The sequence below is a fragment of the Thunnus thynnus genome, chromosome 13 (genome assembly GCF_963924715.1).
Source record: "Thunnus thynnus chromosome 13, fThuThy2.1, whole genome shotgun sequence".
Lineage (NCBI taxonomy): Eukaryota > Metazoa > Chordata > Actinopteri > Scombriformes > Scombridae > Thunnus > Thunnus thynnus.
In genome coordinates this window covers 7,389,154-7,401,269 of record NC_089529.1, presented here as the reverse complement: position 1 = coordinate 7,401,269, position 12,116 = coordinate 7,389,154, and the positions used below count along the sequence as shown (strand labels likewise).

The 12,116-nt window shown below is 42.5% G+C and overlaps 1 protein-coding gene across 1 annotated transcript in view; it reads right to left on the bottom strand.

The window, feature by feature from the left end:
• Positions 1 to 11,631, bottom strand: part of LOC137195314 (LHFPL tetraspan subfamily member 7 protein) — a 94,319-nt gene extending 82,688 nt beyond the window's left edge. Inside the window, exon 1 of the mRNA XM_067607577.1 lies at positions 10,146 to 11,631. Coding sequence (XP_067463678.1) covers positions 10,146 to 10,502 — 357 coding nt within the window. The 5' untranslated portion in view covers positions 10,503 to 11,631. The remainder of the gene's footprint in view (positions 1 to 10,145) is intronic.
• Positions 11,632 to 12,116: the final 485 nt, after the last annotated feature.

The window sequence follows — 12,116 nt, the reverse complement described above, 5'->3', positions numbered from 1 at the left end:
GCAGGAATCCTATTCTTGTAGCCTTGCAGGGTTTATATTTATGAGCAGGAACAACACTTGAACCAAAATCTTAAAAGCGAGAATCTAGATTTCAATATGAGATGTTACACTGATGTACAAATTGACTTGCATCCAAATGACTTTATTATACATCTATGTTCTCTTATGAATGTCAGACTTTACCCGTATCCTCCCATATTCATCTTTGGAGCTGCACATTAGCACAACATCAAACTCTTCACTGTTCGGGAAATTAACTTTTTATTGAGGAATATTTTTCCCCCCTCAGCTGTTTTTTTTGGAGACAATCTGCATCACTCTAAGAGAAAGCCTTTGTATCATCCAAACCAATCACATTAGACGGTAATAATACATGTTGTTGTCCATTTATCAAACTGAAACAATGCACAGCTGTAGTATATTGTGTTGTGAAGTTGGCTGGAATTGATTCATAGTAAAATTCACATTACTTCAAGATAAGAAGAGGGACTGCTACTTAAATGCTAATGCTAAATTAAAAATGCATCTAGTACATAACCATTAATACACAAAAACATTAACCCCAATGACTGTGTGAGTGAGTGGTGATAAATGTTTCCCACATGAGCCTTTAGGCCGCCTCTATCATCATAGTTTGAGTGAGAGAGGAAGAAAGTCTTCGCCTCTACTAGTAAGACAGAACTCCCCACAGAAAGATCAGAAAATCTGATTAGATGCTGCAATTCCCTTCTGCACACCAGCAGGCTTCTTCTGACCCAAAACTTAAACATTTGAGGGGAACACTGGCAATTCATGTCCCAACCAAGGGCTATCTTTTTTTTTTTGTCATGTATGACATGTCTAAACTGTCTAAGAGCTTATAAGAGTATGATATTTTAAAGCTTTTTATATAACTCTGAGTAAGTCTACACACGTGGGACTTTTCCTCTCTGAAGCTGCACAACTCGCTCCGGGATTCAACAGAGAAGTTATGTTTCGGAGCTTAGCTGGATCCCAGGAGCTTTATGTTTTGATGTTTCAGGATTTGAGAGAGAAACGAAAAAGTGGAGCAGCAAAACTATATCCATCCACAGTGGAAAAAAATCACAAAAATATATTGATTCCATCTAACTAGTATCTTCACCTCTTAAAGAAGTCTTCCTAGTACATTGCCCTCTACAGAATGACAGCTTTAAGATGTGAAGTGGAGGTAGACTTACTGTATGAAAGCAGCAAAGTGTTTTTCCCGGTATGCCTGAGCTCTTTTACCTGCGACCCCTGTGCTTTGATTACTGAAGGAGGCCGGCTCGCACGGCTACAGCCGGCATGTATGCATCGAGCCGAGTGAGCCATCATTTATGTTAAAAAATGGAGAAAGGCTCCCTGTTAAATCAATACATAAACTACCCGCAGGATCCCCAGTGGAGGCGGTGGAAGTGACAGGCCGCTTAACAAATGGACGGCGGCCTCCCGGAGACCGCTGACTCAGCACGTTTCCCGGCGAAGGAAACAGCGCTCCGCTGCCCCATCACTCCCGCTCTCCTATCACTAAGACAGCTCACTGTGTCTACCTGGGAACTGCTGATCAGAGGGTCTTAAATATCACCAAAGCAAAGAGTATAATTCATAAGAGAGAGATAAACGCACGGTTGGGAATTCAGCCAGTATTTGAATAAACATTCTCCTGTCTGCCGGCGGAGTAAATCACAGTTTTGACCATCAGTGTCTTTTGGAGGTGCACATCATCAGAGCAAGTGTTTTGCTGTGCCAGTTCCTTTGAGAATATCAACTACCAGATATAAAAAGCAGCAGAAAATGATCACACGCAGCAGGTAGCATCCATCCATCAAGGCTGATGAGATCATAAATCCTTTTCCTCCTCAGCCAGACTGATTTCCTCTCTATTTCACCTCCGTGGGTATAATATGCAGATCAACATGTTCCCCTCTCTCCTCCTCATCATCTCTCTCGAAGCCACCTGTTCTATCCATCATCTGGACAGCTGTTCCTCTGCACTTTCAATTCCTCTCCCGTATGCAGCGCTGACCTCTTGCCCTGCTCCGCCTGTCGACACACTCCCTCCCCCCTCTCCGAAAGCCAGCCGACACACACACACACACACGGCCAAAATCTTACATCTAGGAATTTGTGACAAAATCCACAGATGCAGGATTTAGATGAGACACACCCTACCTCAAGGTAGCAGAAGTGACTCCTTAAAAAAAATGAATAAATTCTATTTTTCAATCATGTGGACAAACATCTAGTGGGCGGTTGTAGCTCAGGTGGTAGAGCAGCTCAGCCATTACTGTAGAGTTTGTGGGTCAATCTCCACCTCTACATGTCAAACTGTCCTTGAGCAAGACCCCTGTAATGCTCCCAGTATGTGCATAATGCATTTTAAAACCAGGAGATACAAACGCTCTGTACTAAAATATTGCAATTAATAGCAACAATACAGTAAGAAATGCATAACTGAGAGGAGTCCAATTCAATTTAAAGGAACATACTATTCATTTTGCATATTTCCCATTCACATTTGTAACTTGTGCTGTGTGTATTTGTGATATTACAAACTGTTCCAGTAACAAGTTACACCAGGATAGCCGTGTGGTGGTCATTAAAGTGAATTGAATTTAACTGAGTTAACTACTTTTTCAAAAGCGTCTTAAAATGATTTCCTACCTTCCAGGCAGCCATTGGTTTTATTCTTCTCAGAGCAGCATATGAATTCAACTTGCAGAGGCTTGAAATGTTCTTGAAACACATAAGGCATTGCGAGCCTACTTGTCGTGGCGTTCAAGGACACTGTGTGCAAAATTTCAGTGTGAGATTTCAAAAGGTATTACGTTAAGAGCTACTGTATGCTGTATATCACAAATTTAAACCCAGAAGACAAACAGTACAGTATAAAATGAATGTTTTGAGATTGATCGTGTGAATTTGGTTGTTTCATGAATTCAATAATGACATAACTTGATCAAATACTGTAAATAAAGGCAACGTGATGCGATGGATTACCTTTCTCAAGCAAGTTTCAAGTCTCTGTATGTTAACTTTCATTGTGTGCTGACATAAACTGAAACAAGAAGCTGTTTGGAAGGAAATCAATGTGAAAACTCACAATGTGCTTTCAAAAAGGATGAGCAGCTTTATAAAGTATGTATGTTTTGTAATTAATGCAGAGTTACCGTAGTACAATCCTTTAAATGCCTCCCATAGACGTCAGCAGGGTATTGACAAATTCTCCAAAAGCTCATATCAGAGGCAGACAACACTGTCTGGACCAATGTGAAATAAAAGATAAGCTGATATCTCAGCACATCTTTATATGCGTCTCACTCATTCTAATAGATATTGTAGTCAAAATGCATTATGAAGCCGTTAACACTGGGAGTTCAGAAGGGTAAACAAGAGAACACACAAGCATGTGAGGGGGTAAAAACGAGAATCAGGATGCCATCCAAATGGCCCATTCATCCTCAAATCTATCATTTTAAAAAGCTCCTCTGTATACATACTGCCTACCATTCATTTTGTCACCAGTCAGAAGGTGGCCTTGAAGTCAACATGCGCCGTATGATAATAAGTCAGCACACCACATTTCACGCAAGACTTGCTGTCAAAGGACCAAACATTTATCTCTCTTTCCAGTTCCAGCGCCTTCCCCTGCTCTCTACACTGTAGTTTTTGCAATGAGTCTATTTATGTACCTGGTATAAGTCAAGGTGAACAGACAACTAAATACAAAACACCACTAATTCATATAAGGCTGAGCGTGGGGGCCAAGGATGTGTTTGTCTCATAAAGCAGGGGCTATGTGCTTTGCCAGGCAGCACGCCACCACTAGCAGCGAGATGATGTGTAGCTCTGCTCTTAACCAGCCACCTGAAAAACAACCCGGCAGAAGAGACGGTAGTAAAACACGACTCTTGACCTCCCCGTGTCTCTCCTGTGCTCGCTCCCTCCTCTGGTCCATGCCATGTACTTTGTACTTTTCTTTCTTTTCTGTTCACAGGTAAGTGTGCGAACAAGAGGCTGGGCTAAAGGTCACAGGGGAATCAGAGTGGAAATAGGCTGGAGCTGGTGGCCGCGACATTACAAGTGGATTTCCTTTTATGATATCAGCTGAAAAGAGTTCAGTTTATTACTGAGTGTGAAAATGGATGATGGCTCCTTTGTGCTGTGAACGGGGGCGGTTTGCTGGGGCGCTGGTTTTGAGTGGATACAGCCTTGTTTTAGCATGGACAATGTGTTATAGCTGAGTTTTTTGGAAGGTAGCAAAAGAAGCATTTTTATTTAAATAACACACTGGGTCTACTTCTTTCTCTTCTTTTCTAATGTCCCTCGGCCATCCCTCCCTGAACCCCTAATTACTGCCTCAGTGCTGACATGGACAGCCACTGTACATCACATCAATGTCTCTTTTGATCACGCTGATATGTGAGAAAGCATTTTTTTTTTCCTGTGAGTTAACATGTCTGCGTCACTCTGACTCTTTTCATCTCACCGTGTGCGTGCATGTGCGTGTAAAAAAAAATATGTGCGTGTTTATGTGTGGGTGCATCACATCACTTTGACATGTCATACTTGTGTACGTGGTGAACGTGCCTCTGTGGTAAGAGCTGCGCATGAAGCTCTGAACAGAATGAGGTCGGCAGGAGAAAGCATCCAGACAAGTCCGTCTTTGTCTCTCATGCAAACCGGGCAGTGGACTCCCCACGGGGAAGCAGGAATACAACATGTGCATTAGACCCCATAACATCATTTATAACAGGCAGACACACTTCCACACAAATGGCTTTCACCACAGAGGTTCCCCATTAGCATTAAAGGAGAGAGGCTATAAGAGGCAGAGAGGGGAGAGAGGAGCTTTACTGCTACACTAAATCTAAGGAGCGACTCGAGCCTGCATCAAGGACGAAATGATGGTTTTCTGTTCAGCGGAGATTTCACAGCCCTCTGCTAGTCTGCTGGGTCCTCTGTTGAGCCGGTGTATTTGTCAGTAAGTGGCAGCGAATACATTGAGTCTCTTGGGAATGTGTGTGTGTGTATGTGTGTGTCATTGGACCTTCTGGCCCCCGCAGTGGAGGCCAACTCAGAGCACAGACCCTTCATTTCTCTCTCATGTTGTTCAGACAGATAAAGGCCAGACCTTGTCCATCATTCTGATATTAGACGGCAGACACACCAGTGAATCTCTACCTGAACTTGCTCTCCACCAGGAGCATCATGCTCTGGTCTGAAGGGCATATATCATACCTTATTAAAGGTGCAGTGTGTAGAATTTTAGCGGCATCTAGCAGAACAGACTTGGCAGAAATGGAATATAATATTCATAAGTATGTTTTAATTAGTGTATAATCACCTGAAAATAAGAATCACTGTGTTTTCGTTACCTTAGAATGAGCCCTTTATATCTACATAGGGAACGGATCCTTGTCCACGGCGTCCACAATGTTGCACTGCCAAGTTTCTACAGTAGCCCAGAATGGACAAACCAAACACTGGCTCTAGAGAGAGCCTTTCACATTTTTCGCATTTTTCATGTGTTTTGCAGCCACCGTAGGTTCTCCTACACACTTGGAGGGGGAGGGGGAGGAGAAGTGGGAGGGGTATTCAGTTAGTTGCAATCTGCAACCTCACCACTAGATGCCACTAAATCCTACATACTGGTCCTTTAAAAGAGAAATATTTAATAACAGTGCATTCACTTGACTGTTGTTTTTTCTGGATAACAAAAGAAATATGGAAGTATAGGTCATGTCATGGTCTTAATGTTGTCTATTTAAGTCAGAGAACTTTATCTTATCTGTTAAAATTTTTATATTATATATTATATGAGTTGATGAAGTCTTAGATTTAGTACAATGTGAACAAATGTATTGTCTGCATTCACATACAGTATCTCCTATTTGAGGTAACAAAGATATTTATTTCACAGATATTTTATATACGAGTACTTTTTTTTAAATCTGTTTGATCAAAAGTCAAATGTACCTTTTTCAAAATATGCTTCGGCTAAATGTTATTGAATTACTGGGTCATTGTTGGATATGATCTTCATGACTTCAAAAGGTTAGGATAAACCTTTTACGACTTTGTTTTAAGGGACTGTACAAAACGTATTGGGGCGGTGAGGGAGACAGAACCTTGTTTTTCACTTTGTAAAAAAGCAAGGCCCTCCCTATCCTAGCATTATTAATGTTACCACTGAACCCTCCTCCTGACTTAGAGGCACCTGCTAAATATATTATATTGTCAAAATTATATAACAGTGTTAGATTGGTACAATTTGTTTAATCATGTACCTCAATTTAAACCTAAATATCTTAATGGAAATTCTCATGGGCACCACCAATGTACACGTTAATAAAACCCTGACACAGAGACAGTAAAGCATACAGAGACCGTCCTCTGCTTATGGCAAAGTGCATGTTTATGAAACGTGGTTCAAGTGAAAGTTGTCTTTTTGATGCAACTATTAACTATATTGCAAAGGAAGGCTGAATTAAAATGACAAGAAAAAATAAGTCTCTCTCCTGCTCTCCCAAAAAAGTCAGTCTACCCTTCAACCAAAAGAAAAATTATAACACCCTCCTCCTTCTCTGACTCCCCTAATAATTTTCACCTAAGATAGAATCATTGAAAATGTCAAAAATTAACAAAGTTGCATTACTATTTTGTTCTTTTGTTCTGCTGGTTGACTGTTTGCTGTAAACGGCTCCACAGCTGTCTAGTTTCTGATAAAAATGCACTTGATCAAAGGTGAAATTAAATACTTTAAAAGTAGAAGTGCACAAAAGCTATCAAATGAATGTAACACGAGTAAAGGTAAACTAGTTACAACACTTTTTGGTGTAAAATAACCTAAAATAATCCTCACACACAAACAACAGACTAAAAATACAGCTGTAACATCCTTTTTCCCGTTAACATTTATTTTCACAGTGTAACCATCTCTTGATATTAACATTAAATGAAGGAAGGCAAAGACAAATGCTGACTAGCAGCCAGACAAAGGAATCACATGTGAATTTCATTAGATGAGTTATCTGTCTACTTAAAACTAGTTCTGGCTCACTGAGTGGTGAAATGACATTTAGAGCATCTAGCAGGGTTTATGCACCAGTAAGTGTTCTTCATAGGTAGCTGGCAATTAGGCATGGTAAAACATCTCCAGTAACGTCTATAATTCATCTTCTTGGCACGTGGAAGAGACAACATGGGCCGATTGTTTTGTCTAGTGTGTTAAAGGATTTCAATGGAAGCCAATCACATCCCTTTTTCACAGCCCAGAATCTCCGCCTTGACATGCTGCCATTTCCTGCACAGACCAACAAAAGATGAGGACAAACTCAGACATTTTCCAATCAGTGTTCCTGGAGCTCGGCCACCACTCATTTAGGCTACAAGACGACCTTGACATGCAGTGGGCACGTGCTGTATGAGAAGCCCAAACACACACAGCACAGCAGAGACAGAAAACACATACAGAACAATCCAAAAGCACCCAGACACAGCACCTCTTTGCCCAGACACACACACACACACACACACACACACACACACACACACACACACAGTTGTAGTGTCTGAGCTGTTGGCTGGTTACTACAGAGGCCGAGCTAATCCAGTTCCAGTGTTTAGTGCTGTGGAGCAGCTGGAAGCACATAAGCTCTTAACAAGTTAAGGTGAAAATGTTTTCTGGCAGGCGCCCTCCTCCTCCTCCTCCTTCACACTTTACCTAGCAGCAGCTCACAATACAGCTCCTCCAATGACACGTCCAACCTGGCGTGCACCACCGCAGCACACACGCTTTCACCCTTCCACTGACTTCTACACACTTACATTAAACGTACGCAAACACGCTCACACACTGCCGCTACTCTACATCACCCGACCCCAGCAGTGTGATATGAAGAAACACGCGACGAGGAATAATTTATATGGAAAACCACTATGTAGAAGAAACAGTTTTCAGTAGCTGAACTTAAACCGTCCCTGCCAGCCTGGCGACGGCTCACAGCACTGGGCTTCTAAGCGCCAGCAGCACTGGAAAGCAGCGCGTTCCAAGGAAAAGCTTTTGACAACATGGAGTAGCAACAGAAAACCCCACAGAAACTCCAGCACAAGTAGGGCAGTCTCTCTGGGAGCCTCCTCCTCCTCTGTCCTGTCCTGTCCTTCTCTGGTTCACTCACACAGCATCAACAAGAGCTCAGCTTGACTCTTCAGAGTGAGCCAAGAGCACACACCCTTCCACTCTGATGGAGCTCAATATACAGTTAATAGTTGTCTTCTTCTACTCCAACACAAACACAGAGTGGAACTAATGGCTTCTGGGGCTTGCGTCTGTGTATTTATCACATACACACACAGATTTGTGTTTCTGTGTGCAGGCAGGTTGTTGACAAGTTGAAAATGGAAGGCATCAGCAAAATGATGTGCACATCAGCGAGGAGTGGTGGAGTAATAAAGTGGCTCTGATGAAAACTTAATGGCCCCTTCACCTTTATTAATGGCTGTGGGAGCAGGATCGTGCGCTCGGGTTCACCGCCGTAATAACACGTGTAGCCCTGCGCAGAGAAGCAGCTCCATCAGCCAGGCGTTCACTAACACACTGGCAGGAAAGCTTCATAACTGGAAGACTCGCTAATTGACTTACTGACAACTGGCAAAGTGACTGCTGATTTTAGCCAAATGAGCCTTAAACACAGCGCAGCAAAACTTTGATTCAGTGAAGGACACACAGTGGCTGATATTTGAATGTGAATGAGATGAAAGATACATACAGAGGACCAAGTCTCTGTTGTGTTTGCTCTCTATCTGTCTCTGCAGTTTCAACACCTGTGTTTCCCTGTGAAAAGAATCCCAGGCGTTGCATTCTTCCCTCTTTGCAGATACTTGCTACAATCACCCAAGCAGCCACTTATTAATATCTCCCTTTCAAATGCTAATTCCCCCTCATACATAAATCATACAGTAACTCCAGAGGTGGCTGGTATTCTGTAGCAGGTTTTTTTTTTTTTTTTTAGACTTTTAGTGGGGGTTGCCAAGCTTGGGGGTCCAAAAAGCTTTCCTGTAATAATGAAATAAATTATTCCACCACTTGCATGAACAGTAAGCGTCCCAGATACAATCTCCTAACAAGGCCTATTGTATTTCTAACTCAGGCACTGGGAAACAATCTGATTTGATAACAAAGCAGTCTTTTCCAAACTTTTTTTAAGTCTCAAACAGATCCACACTGGCCCACAGACATTTGTGAGGATGTTTGTTGCTGGATATAACCCCGCAGCTGTTTACACCGTATGTGGGGAGACTGCATTGGGTAGGAAAACAGCCACTCGTGCATTTGCTAAATGGGTTCAATTTGACAAGAAGAGACCAAAATGAAATTTCTGCTTAGTAGGGAGCCCCGATCAGTGAGCAGCCTGCCAACCTAGTGCCACTTTAGCAGCTTTGATGAGTGTCTGCCATGCTGCGCTGCAGATGCTGCTCTGTATGATACACCCCCAGATCAGTAATTTCTTCTGCATCACCCCAAATGTGTTTTTTTTTCCCTCAAAGAAACTGACTCAGGAGGAGCATCAGAGCCACAGTAATAATGTTGTAGCGTCACTCAAGTTACTGTGACACATATGGCGTGTGCAGCGTGTATGTAGGCCTACAGCATGTGACCGAGTACAGAGTTCCATCATGAGATGTCAGTTCACCTGAATGGCAGGGTCACTTTTTTCATCTGAGCCCAGAATTTACAAAAAAAACCCAAAAAACAACTTATGAGGCTGATGAATGAGTAGATATTGGGAAATATACATTATAACAAGTCATTTAAACTACCATTATAAGTTAAAAATGTGTTTTTTTTTTAGATGAATGACTTATTATGGATACAAATCATCTTGTTTGATCAAATATCTTAAATCAAGAGACATTTCAATGAGGTGTAATTCTCTTGATTTCGTAAAATCATCAGTAGCAGTAATTAGGCTTGAGTCTGGATGCTCAGATTTGTTCATTTTTGCTGTAAGATACTCATTAAAGATCGCTGCCCTGCTCCCAGTTCTCTCCTGGATCCTGTGATGCCACACAGCCTGCCATGCATTACCCACCCACATCCTCACATCCATCCACATGTGTCGGACATGGGTGTGCACGCTTACCTGCCAGGAGCTGGAGGGGATCTCTGCAAATTTACCCAGTCCCCCGAAGGTGTAGCATCGGTACATGTGATCCAGAGACTCCGAGCAGTGCCACAGCAAGCCGAAGCTCACGGAGTCCTTGTTGTTGTTGTGATGCTGGTGCTGGTGGTTGTTCCTCAGCTGGTCTTTAACAATCCAGGCAGGAGATATGAAACTGAAGCTGCAGACGGCGACCAGAGCGGAGGAGAGGAGCACCCAGAAGCAGCCCACACAGCTGAACATCGTGGCAGCTTGGGGCAGAAAGCCCGGAGACAGACCCAGATCGATCCCAAACCCGGCTTCTTCTTCTTTCTTCTCCCGGCCCAGGAGCGAATGCATTTGGAGCTCACACCTTCAAGAGCAGACTTCAACTTCAGCCCCTGATCAACACTACATCAGCAAATAATAATAGTAATAATAATAATAATCACTGGACATCCGCAGCCCTGCGCGTGTGTGTCCAGAACATCTGGTCAGCAAAGAGAAAACACTAAGAAAACGTCCAAAACACATCAGCAGCTGGAGTGATGATGATACAATAAAGTCAAGTCATCCGCGCGTCCACTCAGGCTGGAAAAATGCCCAAATCTGACACACACGCGCGCAAGATGTTTGTCACACCCAAAACTGGTTGCGCAGTTGACATGCCGGTGCAGGTGGAGGAGCAGGTTCATTCAGAGCCAGAAACACAGACAGAAACATCTCCCTGTACCGCTGTCTGCCTTTTGCTCCTCTGAAGGTACTTGCTCTGCCTCAACACAGACAGCAACGCACTTTGCGTTTCAGAAAGAGTGCGTCTGGACAGCGTCAAGCTCACTGGGGTTAGAAAGACCACATTTCCGGATGTGATTTTCAAAGTGAAATCCAGAGAGAGAGACGGTGCAGTCAGCCTTCACAGCAAATCAAGGAATAATGTTAGAATATAATTCATATTTTCAGAGAAATGTCTCAATTACAATTATATTATCAACAGCAACAACAGCTGCCCTTATGGGGACAAAATGTGGCCCAGATGTGGTCCAGCGCCACCCCCCTAATGAGGCTCTCATCTTGCTTCTGTGGAGGCTGAGGTTCAGTCAGCTGAAATATTGGTTGGGTCAGTTATTGCTGTCATTCAGTGCAGTATGTGGGGCAGAAGAAAGTGGGAGATGTGGGTCACAACAGGGATTGTGGAAACTTCACTGTGTTCCTACATAATAAGCAGCAGCCCTCTGGTGGGTTAGTCGAGACAAACTCATGCTGTGCCCAACCAGACTTGACTCAGACCCACAGAAATTTATTGTAAATTCTCATGGAGATCCCAGCATTTCCAAAGACACCAAATATGTCGAGCTGAATTTGGGGTGAAAGGGTGTAAAATGATGCACATGTAGAATATTTCCATCTAATGTAATTGCACGGCAATAAAAGAGCATGGAGTGTTGGGTTTGAATATTTCACAACAACAAAAGAGACAAAACTGTATGTTAAATATTTTGTAACACTAAAGTCCAATTGGATCATCCCAGCTCTTTGTTGGTAGGACAGGTTAGAGCCTGATAAGATAATTGCTTCAAGATATATCTAATGAAAACCTGCCTAACTTGAGTTTATGGAAAAACAAAAAATCACCATGTATCAAAAATGAATTGATGCATTGATGGATCATGTGAAATAATCTAGTGTGGTGTGTTAATATATTACATTCAAGTGTATCAACAAGTTCAAACAAGTTGATCTTTTGGAGAAGTGGATGTAAACATCCAGGTAGACCGACAGGTTTTTGTCACACAACCACAACAACACAAAGTCAACTCATAATGTGACTTGTTTGAGGATTAAGAGAACCAGACTGTACATGTCGATAGTTAAATTCAGTCTGTTTGGGTACACTACATGTTTCTGTTAGAGCTGTGGCAAGAAATCCTCTATGACCCCCTTGTTTAACATTACTTCTATTGTGAAGGTAAAAAA